Source organism: Pelophylax lessonae (assembly GCF_965119305.1).
Source record: "Pelophylax lessonae genome assembly, chromosome: 11".
NCBI classification, from domain to species: domain Eukaryota; kingdom Metazoa; phylum Chordata; class Amphibia; order Anura; family Ranidae; genus Pelophylax; species Pelophylax lessonae.
Window position 1 is genome coordinate 41,565,085 of NC_138778.1, and position 26,110 is coordinate 41,591,194.

Genomic DNA, 26,110 nt, shown 5'->3' on the forward strand with positions numbered 1-26,110 from the left:
CAAGAATTAGAGGTAACTAAGCTGGATTAGAGGTGACTAAGCATCAAATGTCAAAAAAGATTTCCTGGAGTTCCACTTTAACCACTTAAGCCCCGGAAGATTTTACCCCCTTCCTGACCAGGGCCTATTTTGCGATTCGGCACTGCGTGACTTTAATGGACAATTGCGCGGTCGTGCGACGCTGTACCTAAACTAATTTGGCGTCCTTTTTTTCCCACAAACAGAGCTTTCTTTTGGTGGTATTTGATCACCTGTGCGATTTTTTGATCATGCGCTATAAACAAAAAAAGAGCGTCAATTTTGCAAAAATAACAATATTTTTCACATTTTTTTATATGAAATTCCCCCAAAAAAATGTATAAATAATTTTTTTTAACATTTTAGGCCAATTTTTTTTTTTACCATATGTTTGGTAAAAAAAAAATCGCAAAAAGCTTATTTTGATTGGTTTGCGCAAAAGTTATTGCGTTTACTATCAAAGGGAAAGATTTTTGTCATTTTTGTTGTTTTTTTTTTTTAACACGTGCGATATGCATTTTTTTTTTTTGCGGGACTGCGACATTGGGGCGGACAGATCGGACCCTTGACTGACATTTTTGACACTTTTGGGGGTACCAGTGACATTACTACAGTAATCAGTGCTATAAATATGCACTGTTACTGTAAAAATGACACTGGCAGTGAAGGGGTTAACTGTATTGGAGAGGGAGGGGTTAAGTGTGTCCTAGGGGCGTGCTTCTAACTGTGATTGGCTGTGGCTGTGTGTGTAAGAACAGTGATCAACGGTCCTACATAGTAGAACCGTTTGATCATCATTCTTACACAGGGAGAACTGACAGGCGGCTTTGTTTACACTAGCCGCCTGCCTTTCTCCCACTGTCACGGACGATCGCGAGTGCCCGGCGGACACCGGGTCCGCCGGGAACACGCGCGGGGGTCCGTGACCGTGCAAGAGCGGGAGAGCGCCTCCGGCGGCGCGCACTCGCTCCCCACACCCTTACAGGCAGAGCGACGTAGCCCTACGTCGCTCTGCCTGTGAGGGGCTGACTGCCAACATAAATAGTCGTGTGGCAGTCGGCAAGTGGTTAAAGTGTTACTAAACCCAGGACCCTGCATTCACTATATCTGGTTTCCCACAGTACACAGAACATGGAAATGCAATTATTTCAGTAAATATAAACTGCTAAATACCTTTTCTCATCAGCAGTATATAGCAATCTTTTCACTTCTATGAGTGTCCGGTTAAAGCTTGTAGGACTTTGTCTGGACAGTGCTGATTGGCCCTGTGCTGATCCCATGCACCCTCCCAAAAATATATAAACAAATAAAATAAGAAAAAAAAAACTCTCTAGCAATACACACCAGATTCAGCATGTGAGGAGTGCCTCCAATGCTCTGTTCTATCAGGAGATGGATTGGAGGGGAGGATCAGAAGACAGGATCAAAAAGCCTTTTTACACAATGCAGTCTTGTGACCTCTATTGGTGTCCAGCTGAGCACCGGTTAAAGCTTGTAGGAGGAGTTTTCATTCTCCTACGATTGTCCTATGAGAATGAAGGACCCCTGACCCTCTGTCTGGACAGTGCTGATTGGCCCTGTGCCGATCACATGCACCCCCCAAAGAAAAAAAAAAAACCTCTCCAGCAATACCCACCAAACTGAGCATGTGCAGAGTGCTGCCAAGGCTCTGTTCCATCAGGAGGTGGATTGGGGGCTGTGGAAGAAGGGGACGATCAGAGAAGACAGGATCAAACAGACTTTTTACACAGTGCAGAGGATTAACCCCTTAGGTTCCACAGTAAGCAAAACAATACTGCATATTTTTACTATCACAGACTGATTTTACTATTGTGGGTTGAGTAATTCTTTAACCACTTGTCGACATACTGCGGCAGGCTGGCTCGGCTGCACGAAGCGCTGTACCTGTACGTCAGTTTGTGGGAGCGCTCCTGGGGGCGAATGGGCGCCGCCCCCCACTAGGCAGGGGGGATGCCGATCCACGGAGCTGGCGGCCGAAATTGCCGCCGGGCATCCGTGATTGCCCCGCTGGAGAGAGTACGACTGTCAGCTTTTGTAAACACAGCAGACAGTTGTTCTCTCTGGAATGAACACAGAGTGCCTGTGGTCCTCCTATTTAGGATCACAAGTCTCTGTGTTGATTCCACAAGTCCCTCCCGCATACCTGTTAGAAAACACCTCCTAGGCTCACACTTAACCCTTTGCTCGCCCCTGGGTTAACCCCTTCCCTTCCAGTGTCATTATTACAGTAACAGTGCATGTTTTTTAGCACTGATTACTGTAGTAATGTCACTGGCCCCCCCAAAAGTGTAAAAAATGTCAGTTAAGGGTCCGATCTGTCCAACGCAATGTCGCAGTCCCGCTAAAAATCGCAGATCACCGCCATTACTAGTAAAAAAAAATAAAATAAATAAAAATGACATAAATCTTTCCCCTAGTTAGTAAACGCGATAACTTTTGACCAAACCAATCAAAATACACTTATTGGGATTTTTTTTTACCAAAAATCTGTAGCAGAATACAAATTGGCCTAAAAGGATGAAAAAATTTGATTTTTCAATTTTTGGGGGGGGGGGGGGGAATGTTATATAACAGAAAGCGAAAAATACTTTTTTTTTTTTCAGAATTGTCGCTCTTTTTTTGTTTATAGCGCAATAAATAAAAATCGCAGAGGTGATCAAATACCACCAAACGAAAGCTCTATTTGTGGGAAAAAAGGAGATCAGTTTTATTAGGGTACAGCGTCGCACGACTGCGCAATTGTCAGTTAAAGTAACGCAGTGCCGAATCGCAAAATAGGGCCTGGTCATTAAGGGGGAAAATCTTCGATCCAGAAGTGGTTAAATAATTGTTGTTTTAGCATATTTATTTATATAAAACAGGAAATTACAAATACACCGGCTAAGTCCCGGTTCACACTGAGGCGACCTGGTCTACTCACAGGTCGCCGTAGGTCGCCTCCCATAGGGAAGCTGCGGACCCGTTCTAATAGGAGCGACACAAGTCGCTCCGACTTAGAAAAAGGGTCCGGAGCTTCTTTGTGGCGAGCAGGAGGCGACCGCCATAGACTTCAATGTTATGAAGTCCGTGGCGGCCGCTCCGAGGTCACGGCACGCTGCGCCTCGGAGGTCGCAGTGCGAAGTAGCGTCGCCCCTATGTGAACGGGGCCTAAGAGTCCATTCACACTGCCGCGACTTGTGAGGCAACTTGTGTGCCTTCAAGTCGCCCCAAGTCGCTTGACATAACAAAAGCAATGTTAATCAATGAGTGCCGATTTAATTGGCACTACTGAAGTCACTCCGACTTCAGAAAAGGGTCCTGTACTACTTTGAGGCGACTTGTATCCGACTTGCCCCATAGACTTCAATGGGAGTTGCCTCCTTATCTTATTTGAAGCGACTTGTGATCCGACTTTCCATTAAAATGGTCCTGAACCAGAAAAAAAGATAATTTTTCTTAGAATTTTTAGTAGCGCAGGGATGGGGCTCCGCTCCACCTGGGCGTTTTTGCTGCAGGCGTTTATCTGGCATTTTTTGGGCGTCTTTGGAGGCAGGCATGACATCTGAACTTCTGTGTAGGGGTATATATACACACACACATATATGTATATATACACATACAGGTGTGATAGGAGCGGAGCCACAACCATGCGCTAATGAAATTATTTGCAGGAATGTGGCTCCGCTCCTATTACACCTATATGTGTGTATATGTGTATATATATATATATATATATATGTGTGTGTGTGTATATATACCCCTACACAGAAGTTCAGATGTCATGCCTGCCTCCAAAGACGCTAAAAAAATGCCCGATAAACGCCTGCAACAAAAATACCCAGGTGGAGCGGAGCCCCATCCCTGTGCTACTAAAAATTCTAAGAAAAATTATCTTTTTTTTTCTGGTTCTGGACATGCTACAGAGCTGAAACTTCACAGGTACACTTTTTAGACCCCCCCCTGACACTAAATCCAAAGAAATCTAATTTTTTTTTTTCAATAATTGGCTCTCTATCAAAAACTACAATTTTTAAGAACTTTTTTTATTTGTTATTGAGCATGACCCAGAACCATCATATTCTCATTGGCCAAATACAGAGTCGTACAAAGTCGTCTATCATACAAGTCGCGCTGAATTCGCGCTGAAAGTTGCGCTAACAAGTCGCCCCTTATGAGGCGACTTTCTGGTCGCGGCAGTGTGAATGGGGTCTAACTGCAATAAGTGAGAGTTTTGTTTTGTTAAAGCTTGTAGGAAAAAAAAATCCTAGTGAGATTTTTGCTGCAGTTATTGTGCAATCCAATCATAAAACCAAGGTAGAGTGACCTGTGATCACACACTCATATACACACACACACACACACACACACACCTTGCAGTAGACGCCCCGCCCACAAGTCAACGCTCAGCCAAACAGTAGTGTTTGGGCGTGTCTCGACGTGACAATCCTAAACTGAAAAGGCGTTTTTTTTCTCCCATGGCTGTACCTCTCGTCCTATCACTATCCGGGGGTGTGTTTATTGAGCCAATGAGCGGCCGCCCCGGGCTTGTTTGGATTTAAATGTCCTATAACTAGCGGTGGCAGGGTTCCGGTGATATTTTAGTTGCTGGGACTGCTCTCTCCGTCATGGCGAACCTGTCCCAGTGTCTGGAAGACTTCACCCCTCTGGGCTCCCGCTGGCCCGCCGCTCCCCCCGATCTGTACAGCGAGGCCCAGCGGCTGGCCCTGGAGGAGTTGGTGTCCGGGGGTCCGGAGGCTCTGCGGGGATTCCTGCACCGGGAGCGGGTACCGGGCTTCCTGTCCGAACCGGAGGTCGGGGAGATCCTGAACTCGGCTTCCAGCCTGCAGTGCGGGGAGGAGGAGATCTCCGTGTCCGCCTCTGTGGACTGCTCTTCGGTCACCTACTTCCCCGAGATCTCCGATGTGGAGCCCCCTCTGCTGGAGCTCGGCTGGCCGGCCTTCAGTGCGGGATCGTACCGGGGGGCCACCCGGGTGGAGGTCCATTTCCAGCCCGGATTCGGGGAGACCATCTACAGCTGCAAGGAGGCGGTCCGGGCTCTGATCAAGGGCGCCCGGGAGGTGGGTGTACTGGGGAGGGGGTCCATAGCATGCATTGTACGATCCCCCAGCAGGCCTACTACCTGTGTACACTATAGTATCAGGACCTGCCTGATTGGAAGCTAATAGGAATTCAATTAAGAGGATTGTACAATCAGATTGTACAGTGTGTGGCCAGCCATAGTAGGAATGATGAGGATTAATAATTCCTGAGAGATCACTAAGACAAGTGCTGTGATCAGTTGTCAGGCCATGGATCAAAAACTCTCTCTATCTATCTATCTATCTATCTATCTATCTATCTATATATATATATATATATATATATAATCATATCTACATAGATATGACCAATCATGGGAATGCACAGAATCAACTCTGCACATTCCCACACTTCATTAATCCAAAGAGATATATATATATATATGGCTTTTTTCTCAGAATAGGTGCAGGAACTCCCCCGTTCTAAGTAACTTCACCCCCCACCCACCACTGACCCTTGGTTTCACCCCCCCTACCCATCTCCCTGTACAGACCCTTTTGGAGAATATAGAGCCAAGTGTCATTTTGTAGTATGGAATTTGGTAATAACAAGAAAAGCAATATAATAGATCCCCCACAGCCAGCAGCAATAGACCCCCCCCCCCTCCAGCAACAACAGACCCCCAGTAGCTAGCAACAATAGACTCTCCAGTAGCCAGCATCATAGACCCCTCCCTAAACAGTAGATCCCCTCCAGCAACAATAGATCCCCCCCAGCAGCAGTAGACCCTCCAGCACACCTGAGAACCCCTTGCCATGTCATACATTCAGTGCCGGAACTGCGTTCCCCCGCATTCCCACTGAAAAAGCCCTATATGTATATATATGTGTGTGTGTGTATATATGTATGTATGTATGTGTGTATATATATATATATATATATATATATATATATATATATATATATATATATTTTTTTTTTATACAGTATATTAGATAGAACAGGTTTATGTGATGCTGTACACAGACCAGAAGATCCATTGTCCTTGTTGGGTGGAGTGTTTTATGGCGACCATACACGGTGCCCTGATGCAGAACGATCCATGTCTGATGCTACAAAACAATGGAACAGGAAATAGATTGAGACACAATTGGCATGAATAGGTGACCAATCGTGTCCATCCGCTATTCTGGGGGGTAGAAAAAAAAAAGGAAACATACAGGATTGATGTGGGTTTTTATTTTAATTTTCCTTCCCACCCCTTTTGTGAATTCCTTATCAGTCTTCATGTTTGTATGGTCAGGTTGTATTGTGTATGGTGACAGTTAGATCTGTTAGGTAGCCACAGTGGCCCTGACCTTTAGGTTGCAGGATGAGATTTGTAAGCGTTCTATCTCATCAGTGACCTCGGTTCCTATGCATTCACCAAACGTTGGGATGAGCTTGCATTGGAGGTGTGGAAGTCATTTCTCGGATGGTCTGGTCTTATTACATGTGACATTTGCACAGTTGCTGGGGCACTTAGGTTGATGTAGGCTCAAGCCTGAACATGCATGGTTAAACTGCCTCGGAGTATTGGTGGTCATCCATGCTTCCGTTTTATTAACCAATCGATGTTACATAGTAGTGAATAAAGACCATAGTCCATCCAGTTCAACCTGTGGTTGTTCAATGCACTTCAAATGCACAAATTACTGAATAGCCATAAATTCCTTCCCATTTGCTTTAGAATCTCTATTTAGATTTATTTCTTTCCTTTTTTTTTTTTTTTTTTTTTTTTTTTTTTTTTTTTTTTTTTTAGTCAAACTGGGTTGATTGCCCAGGGCAGAAAATCTTTGTCTTGTGAGGTGGCCCCACTGACTTGAATGGGCTTGTTCGCCGGTCAGCTCAACATGACTTTTTTTTTTTTTTTTTTTTTGCTGCAACTCAAAGCTTTGTGTCCATGGCATGTGAACGGCCCCTTCCTGGCTTTATTGTAGGCTGGCAGTCAAATGATGACTCAACCATCTGATTTTTACCAGCCGTCCCTGTAAACGGGGCTTCTCATTGGTTAACAGTGGGAAGGATGTTCCCCCCCCCCCCTTTACAGTTGTCAGAGTACAACTTTTAAAGGCCACTAGAAAGTTATTCACTGGCTGTGCCAAGTGACATTGGCCCTGGAACTGTGCAGGAATCATTAAATCTGTTTTACTGCAGCTTAAAGATCCCTTTTACTATCTCTGGAGGAAACCCTAGGGTTCAAAAGAACAATGGCTGGGAATGGTTGATTAAAGTTGCGCCCTTTACGTTTGTTAGTAAAGCTAAATATTAATTTTGAAGAGCATTATTATAAAACATGTATGGCCAGGATGAGTAGAAGTGGTCTTAATGGTGGAGGTTGGATGAAGTTGTGGCCATCTAAGGGTCATCACAGGGTGGCATTTGAGGACTGTCTAGTGCGCACATCACTTTACACTTCTATAACTAGGGTGCTATTGAGTCTTTTGCCTCTCACTAATGGTCCAATTTACACAGAGGATCTGAGGTGTTTGATGACTTGTAGATATTTTACTGCCCGTCGTTATGTCTATGACCAGTCTGAAGGTGTCGAACTGCCCACATTTGGACAGCACTCAGCTGATGCCCTCTTGTATCTCCTGATAGACATAACATGAACAAAGCCCTATTCAGTTTGGGATTGGACTGATATTCTAAATTACCTGGGCCAAGGTAGCTTTCTGTAGCAAATGGATACATAATGCGTAAGGGCACCAATAAAAAATGCAATACAGAATTAAAGTTGAAGTTCAGCCTAAAACTCAAATCTCCTGGCAGCCACAATCGGAGACTGACCTGCTGGCAGCCACAATCGGAGACTGACCTGCTGGCAGCCACAATCGGAGACTGACCTGCTGGCAGCCACAATCGGAGACTGACCTGCTGGCAGCCACAATCGGAGACTGACCTGCTGGCAGCCACAATCGGAGACTGACCTGCTGGCAGCCACAATCGGAGACTGACCTGCTGGCAGCCACAATCGGAGACTGACCTGCTGGCAGCCACAATCGGAGACTGACCTGCTGGCAGCCACAATCGGAGACTGACCTATCTTGCCCTGTAAAGCAAAAATGGCTATGCATGCTTATTCTGAAGCTGCTTTGGTTCCACGCTGAGCTCTCAGCGGCAGCTTCTTTGTGTAGGCTGGTGCAGGAGAGGCAGCCAACAACGGAAGCCCCTTATGGTAGTAACTTAAGGTTGACTTAATTTCCCAGCTGTTGCCGGCTGCCTCCTACACACGGCTTCTGCCGCTGGAGACAGGACGGGAGCGGCTTCAGAAAAAGTATATATAGTGATTTTTTTTTTTGCTTTACAGGGCTAGATAGGTTAGTCTTGGATTGCGGCTGCAAGCAAGTAGATTTCGAGATTTTAGTTTTAGGCTGAACCTGCACTTTAAGGAAAATTGTATTTTCCTACAAAAGCTTAAATCGGACTTAGGGCTAAAAAGAATATTGTGCTAGCTTAAAATGTAAGTTCACCTTTACAGAAAATCAATGCCCGTGTGGAAGGGGTCTTAGTAGAAACGACCTGCGTGGAAGGGGTCTTAGTAGAAATTACCCGCCCAATCTGTGTATTCAGTATTAACACTTTGAGACAGTTGCTACTTTTTGTCACCAAGATAAGCTAAAAAATTGGAGCATGGAAGTGGTGGCTTCCAAATTTGCTGAAGGTTCTTACCCATGATGATGCCTTTCCCAATGGTATTCTACTAGAGGTTATATCTCTCTAGAGCAGCCATTCTAAACTAGGGTTTTGTTTCTGAAAATCTGGGGTCCATGAGAGGTTGCTAGGGATTCTTTGACCTTTGGCTGTATGATGTCCCATGTGGACCAAACCAAAAAAAGGGGGGCGGTGACAGGACGGAAACTATTCTATTTGTCTGTAAGGGTGGCATTCTGACCATTAATGTAAGGGAAAATTTTTACACTGACCCCTAATAAATTGCTTTTAGCAAGGGGTTCCCTAAGATCTGATTTTTCCCTCCTCCCAGGGCTCCTCTGGGGTAAAAATGTTAAAATGGCCTGCTCTGGAGGTTGCATCTCCAGAGGTGCCTTGTTCAACCATGGTTCCTTTTTAAAAGGTTGCCTATGGCTTTCTTGGTCTAAGATGATATCAAAGTTTTTTAAGACTAGCCCCGTTAACAAGAAAGTACTTGATCTAAGTTTACACGCTATCGCCTTCAAAATGGCCCCATTGCACAGCAATACAGCACTCCCAGGGTTGCTGCCACTTCTGCAATGTATCCTGGAAGTCTTCTTTTCGATGCATGTCAAGCCCCTTCTGTGATTCGTGCTGGATCTCCACAATGGTGTAAAAACTGCGAACTTTGAGCTTTTATCTTTTGGGAAGAGGGTGAAGCCAAATCTGGTGGGTGCAGAAGTGAGTTTGTTTCCAGGGAGAAACTTGTGTGTTTTTTAACTTCCAGTCTATGATGAAATAGCAGACCTGGTAACACACGTGATCAGAATAGCACCAGTTGCACAACTCCCAATGTACACCGGAAGATGTGTTTTTGGAAAACTGACTTCTGAAGGTCAGTGCTCCCTGTAACTGTTTGTACAGCCTTGTGCTGCCATCTGTTAGGGTTACAAAACTAGTCTCAAAACTTTTTGATAACTCCTTGTATGTGCAATTTTTGCCTCTTAATTAACCACTGACCACAGTGGATCTTATTAGCTATCTGTAAGGGGAGATTATTCCACTGACCATCACACCAATGTACATTGAACTGTAGATAGACTATCAGATGGGTTGAAAAATAAGGTGCGCAAACAAAAGTGTCTCCAGCAGCAACCAAAACATTAACCTGGATAAAGTAAACGTGTGATGTGCAATAAATGGGTGCGCTAGATGTGAACAATGTATGCTATAAACAAAGGAAAACGCTGTATATAAGGAGTACCTGATAAATTAATATACACAGTTAATGATGTATTGTGCACAATGTGAACAAAGGTATATAATATGAAAAATTGAAACAAATCAGTCCAAATGAAAAAAGGCTGTGATCTTCTTAAAAGTGGAAAGGTGAAGAAGAGGATGTGCAGACACAGAATCCCTCTTGGCACCCACGTGTAAAGAAGAGAGAGGTAATGCCCTTACCAACTCGACAAAAATAAACACTTGAAAAGATGACACTAGCCAGTGTAATGGATAGAAAAGAAATCCCAACCTTTCACTCTTCCACCCGATGTGTGGTATATGGAAACTCTTACCAGAGGCAAGTATTTCACAGGTCAGATGGGGAGTGATATTCTCCAGACTACCAGGCAGTAAACTTTCTTGCAAATTCTGCTCTGACTCCTGTTACGGTGAAATCTCTTTTTTGTACCCCTTACATTCAGCCACAGATAAGTGTCTAGATCGTGCCCCTGAAGAAGTCCTTTGGCGACGAAACTGGTTGAGCTGAGCTTCACGTTCTGACTATCGCACTTTTAAATGTTTTTGCCCACCATCACTGTGATATCTGCGGTTTATTCTGCCTTTTATCCCCAGAGGAGCCGCTTGGTTTATTTGGGTTCTCTGTTCTTTGCCACGACTCAAACTGCTCAGTCCCCTCTGACGCACCTGAGTCCTCTTTCAACCCAGCTCCAACCACTACCGAAAACTACAGAAGGGGTGGAACAAGACCAGTCACCCTTCAACAAAATTCAGAACCTGCACCAAGATGAAGATCAGGCAGGTGGGGTGTGCTAAATCTATAGCAGATTGATTATTATTCTCCATGGGATTGATTTACTACAACTGGAGAGTTCAAAATCTGGTGCAGTTGTGCATAGTTTAATAGCTTGGAGAATAATAATCAATCTGCTATAGATCTAACACACCCCACCTGCCTGATCTTCATCTTTGTGCAGGTTTTGAATTCTGTTGAAGGGTGACTGGTCTTGTTCCACCCCTTCTGTAGTTTTCGGTAGTGGTTGGAGCTGGGTTGAAGGAGGACTCGGGTGCGTCAGAGGGGACTGAGCAGTTTGAGTCGTGGCAAAGAACGGAGAACCCAAATAAACCAAGCGGCTCCTCTGGGGATAAAGGGCAGTATAAACGGCAGATAAAAAGGCAGCATAAACAGCAGATTTCACAGTGATGGTGGGCAAAAAACATCCAAAAGTGCCTAAGCCAGAATGTGAAGCTCAGCTCAACCGGTTTCGTCGCCAAAGGACTTCTTCCGAGGCATGATCTAGAGACCCTTATCTGTGGCTGAATGTGAGGGGTACAAGAAAGAGATTTCACCTCCCCACCACAACAGGAGTCAGAGCAGAATTTACTGCCTGGTAGTCTGGAGAATAATATCACTCCCCATCTAACTGTGAAATACTTGCATCTGGTAAGAGTTTCCATATACCACACATCTGGTGGAAGAGTGAAAGGTTGGGATTTCTTTACTATCCATTACACTGGCTGGTGTCATCTTTTCAAGTGTTTATTTTTGTCGAGCTGGTAAGGGCATTACCTCTCTCCTTTACACGTGGGTGCCAAGAGGGATTCTGTGTCTGCACATCCTCTTCACCTTTCCACTTTTAAGAAGATCACAGCCTTTTTTTCATTTTGACTTTTTTATTTGGACTGATTTTGTTTCAATTTTTCATATTGTATACTTTTTGTTCACATTGTGCACAATACATCATTACCTGTGTATTATTAATTTATCAGATACTCCTTTATACAGTGTTTTCCTTTTGTTTATAGCATACACTGTTCACATCTAGCGCACCCATTTATTGCACATACGATTGGGTTCCCTGAGACCAAAAAGTTATTTCAAGGTTTCCTTTTGGGTTTTAGGGTCCATGTACACAGGACGTTGTTAAAAGTCCCTTTGAATGCTGGAATTTTTAGGACGTTTGAAACGTCCGTTTGGTCGCGTTTGTACCCGCGTTTAGCGGGCGTTTGCGTTTAGAACTGTTCCTAGAGGTCAAAAAAATTATTCCCCTTTAAAATGGAAAAAACGCGAACGCCAAACGCGGGTCGTCGCGTTCGGTCGCGTTTTTGCGTTTGAATCGCCGGGAAACACACGTTCGAACGCAAATAATTGCGTTCTAAAAAAAAGTCCCTGAACGCAACTGCCCGCAAACGACCTGGTGTACATGGACAGATAAGATAAAATGTAGATGGGTTCAGGTGCTTCTAAAAAAAAAAAAAAAAACGCCCAACTGCTCCTAAATGGCCATTTCCAGCGTCCCGTGTACATGGAGCCTTAAAGTGGAGTTCCAGCCTAAAATTTAACATCGGTCCATCTTCTTGCTCCGGGTCACCTGAAAAACAAATGGATAATCGCGTTTTTTTTTTTTTTTTTTTTTTTACTTACCTTGTTTTAGAAGAAAATATACTCGCCTTACTTCCTCTTCCTCCCTCTGCGGCCACAGCCCGTCACTTCCTGGCTTGCAATGATTCCTGGGAGCTGAGCATCATCGCTCCCAGGAATCCATGCACCGGCCCCGACGTCATACCCAGAAGCTGTGCAGGGATGACGCTGCAGCCCCGGAAGTGATGGCGGGGCCGGTGCAGTGCATCGTGGGACCGAAGAAGACGGAAGAGGACGCAGAAGAGGATCGCGCTGGCTTCAGCTGCCCACACCTGAGATGGCAGCGCTGGACAAGACATTTTCAAGGTAAGTATTTCTTCTAAAAGGTAAGTGCAACCTGGGACAGATCAGAGGCTATCCATTGTGGAATGTACTAGCCCTGACTGTCCCAGGGGTATTTTTATGTATTATTTTTTTTTTTTTTTTTTTTTTTAGGTGGAACTCCGCTTTAAAAAGTTTGAGAGGCTGGTCTAGAAGTTGTATCTCTACACTTCTCTTATTTTGTCTAGCCAAGCTAGGTAGGTAAGATCTGACTTGGGTCATTCACCGCCTTCAGCCCAACCCTTACATCTAGGCTATCTGTAACCTAGCAATTCAAAAGCACTTAAATAAAATAAGTCAACATTGGCTTCCACCACTGAGCCTATAATCTGACCAAGACATTTATCTTGTGGAATGAGATGTTAACCGTTTTATGCACACCAAAAACTCCCAGTAATTATTTCTGTCACCAGTCTATGAAGTTGGCTTTTGCACAACTAGTTTTCTGTGCAAACTGTTTAAGCTGATAAAATGGTTGACCTCAACAGGCTGCTGGTAAGAAAGGGGAAAAAAAAAAAAAAAATCACTTTAATTTTTATCAGCTGGTGATGTACAGAAATGTTAAAGGAAAGCACGCTGTCTTTCATGTGAAAATGTTCGGCTTCAGAAGATGCTAATCTTCCGCCTATATGACGTGATTTATGAGGGCAGTTATGCTGAGCTGTGATGGTGCATAATATCCTGTTTGGGTCTTGTCTTATGCTGTAGAAGGTTGTTGCTTTGAAGATAGCTTGGCTTTACCTCCATAAATCAAAGTCAAACATTGCAGCTCCAATGAACGCTCTCCAACTCCCTGATGTTTGCTCAAACTGCTGCTTTTGCCTTGAGCATTATTATCAGTCACATGAAAGTTTGGAGGCTAGTGCGATTTTTCTCAGCCGGTGCTTGGAGATGTTTGCACAGGCTTCATATTTATATTCAATGACGAATATAGATTTAGCCAAGGTTTGCCTTGGCTTTCTTCGTGTTTGCTTTTTGATTTGGCCCATTTATTCCTTATCACTGTTTAAAGAGGTTGTACACCAAGAAATTTTTTTTTTTTTGTCTTCTTTACAACCTGAAAGAGAAACCCATAATGAGCTAGTATGCATCGCATACTAGCTCATTATGAAATACTTACCTTAGAACGAGCCCCCGCCGTGCCGTCCGCTTACCTGTATGACGGGCGACATGTATAGTCGCCCGTCTTCCGGGATCGCGGCATCCGGCCATCTGATTGGCCGGAGCCGCGGTGACGTCACTCCCGCGCACGCGCGCGGGAGCCGACGGTCACGGCACGGGGCTCTGAAGGAACGGCACGATCTGCCGTTCCTTCAGAGCGCATGCGCCAGTGACGTCACTGGCTGCATTAAAGGTAAATATCTCCTAAACGGTACATGTTTAGGAGATATTTACAGTACCTATAGGTAAGCCTTAATATAGGCTTACCTATAGGTACAACTTCCTGAGGAGGGTTTACTTCCTCTTTAAGTATGACTGATCAAAATCTGAAGGGATGGCAGGATGCTGATTATATTGCAGCTTATTGGACATTAAACTGGCCAAATGTTCGCAAATTTGCTTGTGGGTGGTCATGTTGGTTGGCTTCCATCTAACATCCCTCAACTTAAAGGCCTCATGCACACAGGGTGTTGTGTTTTTTTTTTTTTTTTTTTTAATGCACACCCTGTGTGCGTTAAGGCCAAAGTGGTTCTAAAAGGCAGAGGGTGTTCTTAATGCATTTAGATCAAAAAACCTTCTGTAGCAGCCCCTCTAACACTTACCTGAGCCCCCATCTCAATCCAGCGATTGTTGCACAAGAGACTTGGCTGTCTGGGACTCTTCACTCCCCCCCGATTGGCTGAGCAACACAGCGGGCACTGTTGGCTCCTGCTGCTGTTAATCAAATCAGTGAGACCATGATCGTTGCCAAGCTTCAGCTTCAGGTCTGAATGGACACAGAGCAGCGGCTCTGGTGCCCCCATAGCAAGCTGCTTGCTGTGGGGGCACTCGGCAGGAGGGAAGTGCAAGTGAGGGACCTGAGAAGAGGATCAGGGCGGCTCTGTGCAGAACTACTGAAAAAAGCAGGTAAGTCTAATATGCTGTGTAATGGAACCGCGACCCCCACAATTTGCTTGTGCTTCCATCAGAATACCGCTTCCTTCAGTCTTTAACATAGATATCAGATATTACAGCACCCCCCCCCCCCCCCATAAAAAAAACTAGTCGGAACTTAGCTTGTATAGATCTGGAATATTTATTGAACAAACTCACACACAATATATACTACACAGGAGGACATCCCCTCCTGATCAGATTATCCCATCGGGTCAGGTGCCTGATTACATTATCCTATGCAGATGAAATTGTGTACAGAAATATAATACCCCTGAACTAATTATCTAGCCACCTGGACAGAAACAATGGGTGAATGGGACTCCACATCTGAACAATGCACAGATACGGAAGAGAACCATAAAAATGGCGCTGGCTTTGGATGGGTGACAGGAAAAACGTAATTTACAAGGTGGATTGATATAAAAGGCTTTTGTGTCATGCCTACATTAATTTTCTGAGTTTTGTTTGATAAGTTTACTACCGCTTTAAAGCAAGCCTTTTGTTGAGCCGATGTTTACAGAAACTAATTATGAACGATTTAGCCTATAGACAACCCACTGGTGCAGAGTTGGTGAAGACAAAAACGCCAGTCTGTCCAAAATGATCTGATTTCTCGCTATTGAGTGCCATCCTTCCAGCATGGAGAAAGTGAAGCCACACCTCTGCCTTTCCAAGGACAGTTGCATATTGAAGCTCTGTCGGCATTGGTCCGTAGCCAGGGGGAGTGGTTGGAAATGAGAGCTTGGCATTTGACTTTTCACAAAGTTAGATCTGCATATAAATAACCTCTCCTTTTAGTCTACAGGTTTTGGGGAACGGTGTCCATTTGAAATGGCTAATGAACCAGATTTTTATACCACTAGATTTATATGCTTGGCCAATAGAAGGGTTAAGGGCCTGGTCTGCTGCAGCATGCAACGGGCTTGGTTCACTTGCATTGGAGCAGCACCTTCATTTGATTGGGCTGCCCAACACACCAAAATGCTCCAAAAACCATGCATACAACATTCTCGCCAGCACACTATAATGCAGGTTAGCTTGTTGCAGTGGGCTGCAATGCATGCAAGTGTGCTAAGAAGGCCGGGCGCCATTCAGAATAATAAGCACCACGTTGCACCAATGGGCGTTACTGCAATGCTGTGATTTAAATAGGTTCTAAAATTGTAGTCTTTTGCAAACCGGGGAAAAACTTTAAAGTGGTAGTAAACTGCATCTGTTTTAAAAAAAAAAAAAAAAAAAAAAAACAACCCATCTGTAAGGGAATTGCATAATAATTCCAAAAAAGAGAAAAATATGGGGCTTTCAAGGCCAATGGGAGGAGCAGGATCACAGATGGCACACAATTTGTATAAAACACATCTTTATTGTACACATAATGGATAAAAAAAATGTGCATCAAAGGGGAAGAATTCCCATACGTAACGTATATAAAACAAGAGAGAAGCATGTGTAGAAATAAATTCCGCGTGGGAATGCCGATACTTTGTATCAGAAGATGGTATTGGGGTCTCTGATGGAGCACGGTCTAAGGGTTCCCAGCAAGCCGACGGGTTTCGCACAAGGCTTCATCAGGGCCAGAGAGACCAAGACAGACCGATAATTACCAATGCGATTCGGATCATAGCAGACTGGTGGACTGAACAATCAGGCTGAGCACAATCTAAAGCTGCCACGGTAATGATCACAAAGCCATATTGAAGCAATGATACTGTAATCTTTAAAGCGAAGTTCCACCCATTTTTAATAGGTTGGAATACATAGATCTTTGTAATCCCCTTTAAAATGGCTTTTACCAATGGAAACTTTTTTTTTTTTTTTTTTTTTTGCTAGTAAATACCTTAATTTTGGCTTTATTCCTCCTCTCACTTCCTGGTCCGATCGGCGATGACGTCATTCGGCGATCCGCAGTGTCTGCTGGGATGTATTCTACTTGCAGTAGCTGTATCTGTACTGAGCCGTGCCTGCCCCGCCTCCGCCCCGCCTCCTCTCATTGAATTGCATTGTATGAATGTATTAAGGCTGTTCTCTGCCCAGCCTCCGCCCCGCCTCCTCTCAATACAACTCAATGAGGGGAGGCGGGGCGGAGGCTGGGCAGAGAACAGCCTTAATACATTCATACAATGCAATTCAATGAGAGGAGGCGGGGCGGAGGCTGGGCAGAGAACGGCCTTAATACATTCATACAATGCAATTCAATGAGAGGAGGCGGGGCGGAGGCGGGGCAGGCACGGCTCAGTACAGATACAGCTACTGCAAGTAGAATACATCCCAGCAGACACTGCGGATCGCCGAATGACGTCATCGCCGATCGGACCAGGAAGTGAGGAGAGGAGGAATAAAGCCAAAATTAAGGTATTTACTAGCAAAAAAAAAAAAAAAGTTTCCATTGGTAAAAGCCATTTTAAAGGGGATTACAAAGATCTAAAGTTCCAAAAATGGGTGGAACTCCACTTTAAGGTATAAGGATAAATCTATGAATACTCGCACCTATACTAGGAATCACACTAGCTTTTACCACAAAAGCCTTGGTGGCTGCTCCATATACCACAATGACAGCATACAACCAAAGTGCGTGGGGGCATCTCATTGGGGCTCTATATATCCACATATTCTGTAGCTTATACAAAGCCAGATGTTCCAACTCTGTATCACCCAGTAACAGCATGAGGCAGGTAAGTTCAAAGTGGGTTCCACATGGTCAGCTTACAACAGCCGACCCATGCACTACCAGGCAGGGTAAGCCTGGTGTGTGTCCGTATCCAGAATGCCTGCCTCCAGGCTGGCATTGCAGGTATGGACGGCGGACAAAAATTTTATAGCCTGCACACCAGATTTTTTTCGGTCGGGTGTCGGAAGCATCATACTAACAAGCCGAAAATTAGGGGATTGGTCGTTGGATGAAAATTCCCTGCCAATTTTCGATGCGTGTGTACGGCCTTAAGACTCATGTAGACTTAAATTTGCACCCTAGCTTGCCCTTATGTGTTTACTTTCTCAGGGTGACACAGAGCCCTTTAGGCTTTCCCTGATTTCTGTCAGATTCTCCTTCGATCATCTACGTGATAAACATCACATGATGAGTCTTCATGGTCCTCGAGGGGACATTACCACTTGAAATATTCCTACAGCTCCACTCCTTTTCTGCCCTAACATGTTCAATCTAACAGCAGCTGGCACCCCCTCCCAAGATTGTGCATGGATGCGTCACTTTCTGCTCATGCTCACCTGTCCCCTTTAATATCGGACTTGAATGATGACTATTTTCTGGAGGGCAGAAATACCCCCCCCCCCCCCCCAAGCAGCTGCTAGGTGAGCCTGAAGATCGGCATTTTTCACATTCCTAATATTTATCTGATTTTACATGGAAAAGGACAAGACTTCACTTGTGAATTTAGGACTTTAATATCTAAACCTAGCTATCAGCATGAATGGATTACCAGAATCCTTTCTATAAGGGGGATGTATCATTAGTGGATATTTATTTTCACTGTACAGTATAGTCGGGAATTTTTTTCGGGGGGGGGGGGGGGGGACGCTGTTCCAGCACCTCTAGCATCAAATGTATGTAATGGCAACGGGTGCTGGGAAATGCTGGAGGAGCGATTGATGCTGGCTGCTGGGGATCTATTGTTGCTGGAAGGGGTCTATGGATGGGAGGGTCCGTCGTTGCTGGTGGGGGGGGCTATATTGTGGTGGGGAGATGAGGGATATACTATTATGGGAAGGATCCATTGTTGCTGGGGGGGAGCTATTGTTGGTGGGGGGTTTGTTAATGCTAGAGGTATCTATTTTACTATTTTTCTTGTTCTAATTAACAAATTCCATACAAATTAATTGGCACAATATAAAAAATAATACTTGGTGCTGTGTTCTCTAAAAGGGGTGGTGGTACCAAGGGACATGCTCAAAGGTAGGTAGGGGGTGGAAATGAGGGCTGACTCGGAAGGGCGGCGTGCCTACACCGATTCTCTGAGGGGGGGAGGGGGCTCTGAGGGGGGGGGGAGCCCCAAGTATATTGTTCTGAATGGGCTTGTAGGTAAGATCTGTTATATGCAATCTATTGGGGGTGCGTGAGGCTGTAATTTCCAAATGCTAGTTGCTTGACGTTACTAGTGCTCATACTTCTATACTGGAGTCTGTAGTCTGGCACTCCTCTATAAAAGAGGACTTACCAAAGCTAAAAAGACTATCCTTGTACTGCTTAACCACTTCCTACCCAGCCTTTTGTTAAGTGACGGTTGGGGGGACATTCATCGTTCCTGGTGAACTTCATGACAAACCTCCCGGAACACGCCTTGCACCTTCCTAACATGGGGGAACTCCAAAATTGTCATAGAAGAGTATAAGTTTATCTGGAGAATAGCTGTGGTCTCATTCAGTTTAAATTCCCAAACCCCAGAAGGTCACACGTAGCCTAGAAAACATCAGTTTAGCATGCCTGCTTTACTGGTTTCAGTATTGCTGGATGGAACATTAAAGTAGAATGAAATGATCACGTTGTAAAACAACCCATTCATTTTAAAATAGAAATGAAAGGCAAACCATTTTTGTATAGATCTTAGCATAAGAGCTGGGGGGTGAAAAACAGCACCACGCGGAGCTTCCCAGTGAATGGCTGTGCGGGGGTGGGTGTCAGGACAAGTCTGATCATTGGAGAGCAGGCGGAGTTCCCAGAATAGCTAGAGAACTGCCCACGGTGTGCTCTCCTTAGTGTGGTCAGTTTTTAATAGGAAAGCGGAGGGACTGGCAGGAACACCAGGGATTTCACACAAAGGAAGCAATACAAAGAACAGGATATTTTCTCATACAAGTACATAGTAGAGCAGGCACATATCAGGAATATGAAGTGTTGGTGTAACAAGTGCTTTAATTTACATTGTCCCTTTTTTATTTCTGTATGTGGATGATGGCCCTGTCTTCTTTTAAATGAAGAAAAAAAAAAAAAAGACATCCCAAGTACCTCCTAATAGATAGATATACAGCTGCCACATGACCCAGCTCCTTCCTAGCCTATCTGCAGGGAAACCTAAGCAGGGGGTGCTTTTAATCCTCTGCTACTGGTCACAAATTTAGAAGAAAAAAAAAATGCGGCCTTTGGGATACGGAGTAAAAATAATGTCCATAAACTGTTTAAAATTGATATGTGTGTATATATGTGTGTGTATGTGTATGTGTATGTGTGTATGTATGTATATATATATTTCAAATCAAATATTTTTGGCAATAAAATGGTGTAGGTAGATATGTGCCAATCGCAGTCTTTTTCACGCCCCTCCAGCCTATGTTAGAATAACAGGGAGACGAAGCCTCCATTAATCAAAATGTAATATCCCACCCCCATTGTGTTTTAGCTGGTTAGTTTGCATGGAGGAGGGAGGGAGTGGGCAGTCATTTACCACTGTATACGCCCACATGTGTGTCTATAGTCACATGGGCTGCTTAGATGTGATAGGGGGGAAATGCTCAGCATAGAAAGTCACTGAAAACTGCAAAATCCCCAACTGCATTGGGGACATGGGGACATGAACAGAAGAGAAAAGGTGGAGATTTAGAATCAGGATGGATCAACCAGGTAATTTTGCAGAATACAGGAAAAAAAAAGGAATCTCCTAGTGACCGAGTATGGACAGGATGTGATACACAATTTATTGATAGATTTTTGTGATCTGAGTTTGACACTTTAAAAGATGTCTGAGCTGAGACAGGCCTCAATCGGGTGATAGATAATTTTCCTTTTTTTCGCAGGTAATCGCAGTAGTCATGGACTCCTTTACAGACAATGACATATTTCGAGATATTCATGAAGCTTGCAGAAAACGTCGCGTTCCAGTTTACATCTTGGTGGATGAGTCTCAGCTGCCGCATTTTCTTGCCATGTGCCAAAATCTTGGAATTTTACTTGAGACAGAACAGGTAGGTGTCAACTGGACTAGATTGTAGTGGAGAGAAAAAAAAAAACTAAGCCCGGAGGGGAATTTAAGTTGTAAGATTTGCCCTGTTATGGTTTTCTCCTGGCACTTTTGCCCAACAAGTATTTCATCTGGTTGTTTGGTTTTAGATTATACAAAAAATACATATCTTTGAAGTTCTACCTGCTGGGATTTGTATTATGGAACACAACCCCACCCCCCCCCCCCTCTTCCATTTTATTAAGCACATCAAATACTGTTAATTTGTAGGCCCCTATTACTGAGGAGTATTAACCACCTTTCATGATATATAGGGCATTTCCTAGCAGAAAAAAAAATTGGTCAAAAACAACCATCAGGGGTACAGGACCTCCATAATTAGATAAAAGGAGTGAGACTTAATTTGGGGGCTTAAATGACCCTGGCATGGGGCAAATAGTTCTAATGCAGGCACCAATGAAGATGCATGGTTACATGTTTTACATTTGCCAGCTTGTGTTGTAATAACCTTTTCTTTCTGGAAATGACCCTTGAGATGTGATCACTTGTGGTGAATCCTTCTTGAGGACGCTAGCCTGCAAACAAACCATGTATATTTTATGTATCAAAAATAAAAAAAATGCAAATGTTTTCAGGTGCTGCTGGAAATTATTCTTGAGTTGGAGTGGGTTTGCTCTTTCTAGTTGAACTGGAATGGACCAATAAAGAGCCACTTTGCCAAATTCCAAGCAAAATACCAGTCTTTCCTCCACTCTCACCTCCTCCGTTCCTCAAACCGGCCATTGATTAAGAGATTTTTCTTTCCTGAAAAAAATCTCTGGATTTCCCCCATCAACAGTGTTCATGGGGAATTCCTACTGGGGGGGTGATGCGTGGAGCTGTCCTGGCTGGGAGAACACACCATAATTACTAATAATTAACTAATTATTACTAACGGCTATGGATGCACCGATTCGATATTAGGATCGGATATCGGCTCCGGTACTGCCACAATAGCTGGATCGGGGGATCGGTAAAATTAACCGATCCACGGGCCGATCCGGTTTTGCTAAGTCCCGGCTCAGCCATCCCTTACTCGGTGTTGTAGTATGGGATGGGAGTCGCTACTTTCTCTATAGGTCCGGCCCACAGACGGAGTGATATCAGATGCACTCCGCCTGTGAATGGAGGAGCCATACACATGAAGCAGCGGCTTTGCTCTGTACAGCAGCCCCATGCTTTGTGTGTAGTTCCGTATCCGTACCGGTATCGGCAGATACACAATGCCAGATATCGGTATCGGGACAAAAAAAGTTGGATCGGTGCACCCCTGCTAACGGCTATAATCGCATTAAAAATCCAACATACTGGGTTGTACCAATCAACTTGGCCATGCCTGCCCATTCATGGTTCAAATCTCAACCGTTCCCTGCTCAACAGTCAAGATTTCTGATAATTTGATAGCTTACATGAGGTTCATGATGAAGTTGTCGTCCAGGGTATTTGACCCTGGCACTTGGTTCCTTGAGTATTGCATCATGGGAGGAGGTCACATGCCCCCAACATACCCAGAGGACTGGCTATTTGTGGTCGATCCATCAATTCAGAAGGATGCCACTGAATGTGTATAAGCGAGTTGTAAAGGTGAGCTAGCAATAGACACACCCATTCAAGTAAAGGTGACTGTTTCTTGATTTTTGCAATGTGTGGTGCAAATATTAAAATGTACATCTTGTATTTGCTGATCTCTGTAACCTATGATAAAATATAATATATAATAAATATATAATTTTTTTTTTTTTTTTTGTCGCTACAGAATATGCGGGTTCGTACCTTAACAGGCAACAACTATTATACCAGGTCTGGTGCCAAGATCGTTGGGAAGGCTCGTGAAAAGTTCCTGCTGGTAGATGGCCTGAAGGTTGCCACAGGAAGTTACAGGTGTGGTCCTGGAACGTGTACCTTAGCTAGACAATGTTCTGATATCTGTGATCTAGAACAGGGGTCTGCAAACTTTCTAAAGAAAGGGCCAGTTTACTGTCCTTCAGACTGTAGGGGGCTAAACTGTGCCCAGTGGGAGGAAGCCATGCCTGATCTTTGGTATTTGGGGGGAGAAATAGTTGGTGTCCGTGGCAAAAATTGTGCCATAAGAGCAAGCAAAGAGCCATAAGGTGGAGACCACTGATCTAGAATGTTAAATGTTTGCATTGTGTAAGCATAATGCCCAATTTGCTACTGCAGTAAAATATAAAAACTAGGGATGCACCGAAATGAAAATTCTGGACCGAAAATGCAGGATGCCCTTGGCCGAAAACCGAAAATGACTTTTTCCCCCAAATTTTTTTAAAATGGATAGAACAGGGGCATACACCAAAAACGGGTAGCACTGTACACCTGTCGCTGCCACCCTGTCGCAGTATATGTACTGTGATGGGTTGGCAAGAGGTTAATTTAATTACCAATGGTATTTGTATTATGCAGCATGAGGGGGTTAATGTATTGCCACTGCTGGTCACTGATGCATTAGTGACCGACCAGTGGCAGTTAATTAACCCCTTTGTGCTGCATAAGTGCAGCCAGTATCAGTGTTAATTAACACTGGTTGCACTGATACTGGTTGCACTAATGCAGCACAAAGGGGTTAATTAACTGCCACTGGTCGGTCACTAATGCATCAGTGACCAGAAGTGGCAATACATTAACCCCCTCATGCTGCATAATTAATACGAATACCATTGGTAAGTTGGTAAGCTGCCTCAGCGTCCCCCTCGGCAGTACACCCTCCCCCCCTCTGGCTCAGCGTCCCTCCCCATCCCAACGATTCAATCTCCTTACTGTCACTCTGCTTGCTGAGTGCTCCTCCGGTGTCCAAAAGAAGCACCTCTGGCCGGCGGCCTGCCTCTCGGTGACGTCACTACTATGATCTGTGTACGAATGAACTGACACACCGGGCGGGCAGCCGATAAGAGATATAACTATGGGATCCTTCACTTCCCTGTCAGAGGAGATACCCGCATGACAGGGAAGTGAAGGCTCACATAGTTACAGCTATTAGCGGCCGCTCGCCTGCCCTCCCGCCCGGTGTGTCACTTCATTCATACACAAATCATAGTAGTAAGGACATCATTGAGAGGCGGGACTTTTCAAACCTGCGCTGCGCCCTCCTGCTTTCTCACGGCGGCCATTAATTTTGGCATTTTCGGCATTGTTAACCCATTTTCAGCCGAAATGGGATAGGCTCATTTTCGGGCCGATATGTGGCCGAAATTTCGGTGCATCCCTAATAAAAACACAACTTCACTGTCAAAAATAAAACCTAAAATAAACATTGATGACTGTTTTTAGTCTCAGCTATTGATGACTATTATCAGCATCTATTTCTTTGCTTCTTTCCAGAAATGAACTTGCTATGTCATCTCTCCACAGCTACACCTGGATGGATGGCAAACTCAACAGCAGTAATGTTATAGTATTATCGGGGCAAATAGTGGAGAAATTTGACCTCCAGTTCAGGATTCTCTATGCTCAATCCAAGCCAATTAGTACCAAGCTTCTGATGAGTTTCCGGAACTCCACTGTAACAACAAATAAGTTGCCCCACGCTCTACCAGCCCAGAGGAAGCCGTTAATGACCAACCTCCTGCAGATGGAGATAGCAAAGTTGTCAAGCACCCCCAAGAGAGTGGCTATGGAAACCAAGCCCACATTGGAGAAAGATACTGATGCTCCTGATAAGGTTAAAGCTTCTGAAGATGACTGGTTGCAGAACTGTGAGATAATATCTGGTCTCAAGGAAACTGAAACTATAGCCACCCAGACTGAGCCTAGCGATGGCTGGTGGAATCTTAAAGGAAAAGATGTAGCTACTCAGACAAATGTGGGTACTTCAACTGCTGGGACTCAAACGGCCATTTTGGCCAGAATGGCTTCTACACAAACTGTGACCTTTTCAAGATCTGCAACTACCCAGACAACTCAAGTCCAGGAATCGTCAACAGAAATGAGCAAAACCTCAGCTGTTTCCACAGTGGCAAGGTTGTCCTCTTCTTCTACTACATCCTCCACGTCTTCCTCTTCTTCTGCTTCCACCACTAGCACAGCATCTGATACCTCAATTCGCTCAAGCAGTGGTTTGAACCATTCTGATTATACCATGCGTGAGTCCTTCAAGAAACTGGGCAAGGACCGTCAATTACATTACACCTCTATCAGGTCTAAGCTTGATCACATGGTATCCATCCTGTCCAGGAGGAATCGATTTACCAGTTCGTACTTTAACTGTGAGCCAACTGCGTATGGCTTTCAGAGAAGAGATGTAATGCATAGCAGTCTTCTTAATCTCCGAGATGGTGTTCGCTTTGCTCCTCATATGTAGCGCCGTCATTTGTTTTGATATGGTACGCCTTCGAGTTGAAGCCAACAGCTTGATAAATTTTAAGTTTTTATGTGAACTCTTAACACTATTGTTCCCTGGCTTCATTACAGCTGTCATTTTAGCACTTTAGTTCTTCTGCATTGACTGAAAGACTCGGCCTCTGTTTTAGGTTCTCAGAAATGTAACACTATTATTATTTTTTTAACTGATAGTGTTTTAATATCTAACAGTGAAGCTATTTTAATGGCTTTCTCAGTCAGCCTTAAATAAATGCACAATATTCACGAAATAAAATCACACCAAAGATGGACAGCAAGCGGGAAAAAAATCTAAAATGTTATGTAATCACATCAATTTTTTTTTCCAGTTTTGCCTAAAGCAATAGTTGGTTTAGGCTTGGTGTTCAACAGACTGTAGAGTGATGAAAACGCCATCAACTGCGAGATGCTCAGTGTCCCCCAAGGCGTTGTGGGAGACATGTTTAAACTTCGTTCTCATTCCAGAATGCGACGTGTTTTGTCACCTGCTGGTTTTAACAGTTGATGGTATTAGTGTTAACACCTGCTGCTGATTTTATCCTTTTGGTGTTTTGTATATGTATGATTTATCTTCACTACAACTGCCTTACGGTCTCTGCTACTGCATTAGATATTGAATTGGTACTATTTAACAGCAAGCTCATTGGGGTGTAATTAATCAGATGCTTCCTAAGGAAGTTGTGTAAGGGCGAACTAGCTCTATGGGAATGATCACTTTTTGGGCCCCTTTCACGCAGGGGGGATCTGTTTTACTTAGCAAGGGATCTGCCTGCTGATGCTCTGCTGAGCAGAGAGGGTGGATGACAGGTCCGTATCTGCTTAAGCCCCGTACACACGCACAGATTGTTGGCCGTAAATTGTTGGCCAGCGTCCGATCGGCCGATTGTAGGCTTGTTAGTATGATGCTTCCGACAACCAACTGCGAATTTTCGGCCGAAGAAAATCTGGTGTGCATGCTATAAAATTTTTGTTGGCCAACAACAGAACGGCCAAT

The 26,110-nt window shown here is 44.3% G+C and overlaps 1 protein-coding gene across 2 annotated transcripts; it reads left to right on the forward strand.

The window, feature by feature from the left end:
* Window positions 1–4,637: 4,637 nt before the first annotated feature.
* Window positions 4,638–25,175, forward strand: FAM83D (family with sequence similarity 83 member D). Of its 2 annotated transcripts, none has more exons than XM_082271318.1 (4): window positions 4,638–5,096; window positions 20,561–20,728; window positions 22,520–22,644; window positions 24,100–25,175. In XM_082271318.1, the coding sequence occupies exons 1-4, from the start codon at window positions 4,644–4,646 to the stop codon at window positions 25,076–25,078; spliced, it is 1,725 nt and encodes a 574-aa protein (XP_082127444.1). In that variant the 5' UTR covers window positions 4,638–4,643; the 3' UTR covers window positions 25,079–25,175. The 2 variants fall into 2 exon arrangements, with proteins under 2 accessions (XP_082127444.1, XP_082127445.1); XM_082271319.1 differs by having other exon boundaries at window positions 24,130–25,175.
* The last annotated feature ends 935 nt before the right edge of the window (window positions 25,176–26,110 follow it).

Excerpts from the sequence above, each read along its gene's own strand:
- FAM83D (XM_082271318.1), top strand. The coding sequence starts at position 4,644 with ATGGCGAACCTGTCCCAGTGTCTGGAAGACTTCACCCCTCTGGGCTCC. Across the intron at positions 5,097-20,560 it reads TGATCAAGGGCGCCCGGGAG|GTAATCGCAGTAGTCATGGA; the intron begins GTGGGTGTACTG and ends TTTTTTTCGCAG. Across the intron at positions 20,729-22,519 it reads TTTTACTTGAGACAGAACAG|AATATGCGGGTTCGTACCTT; the intron begins GTAGGTGTCAAC and ends TTGTCGCTACAG.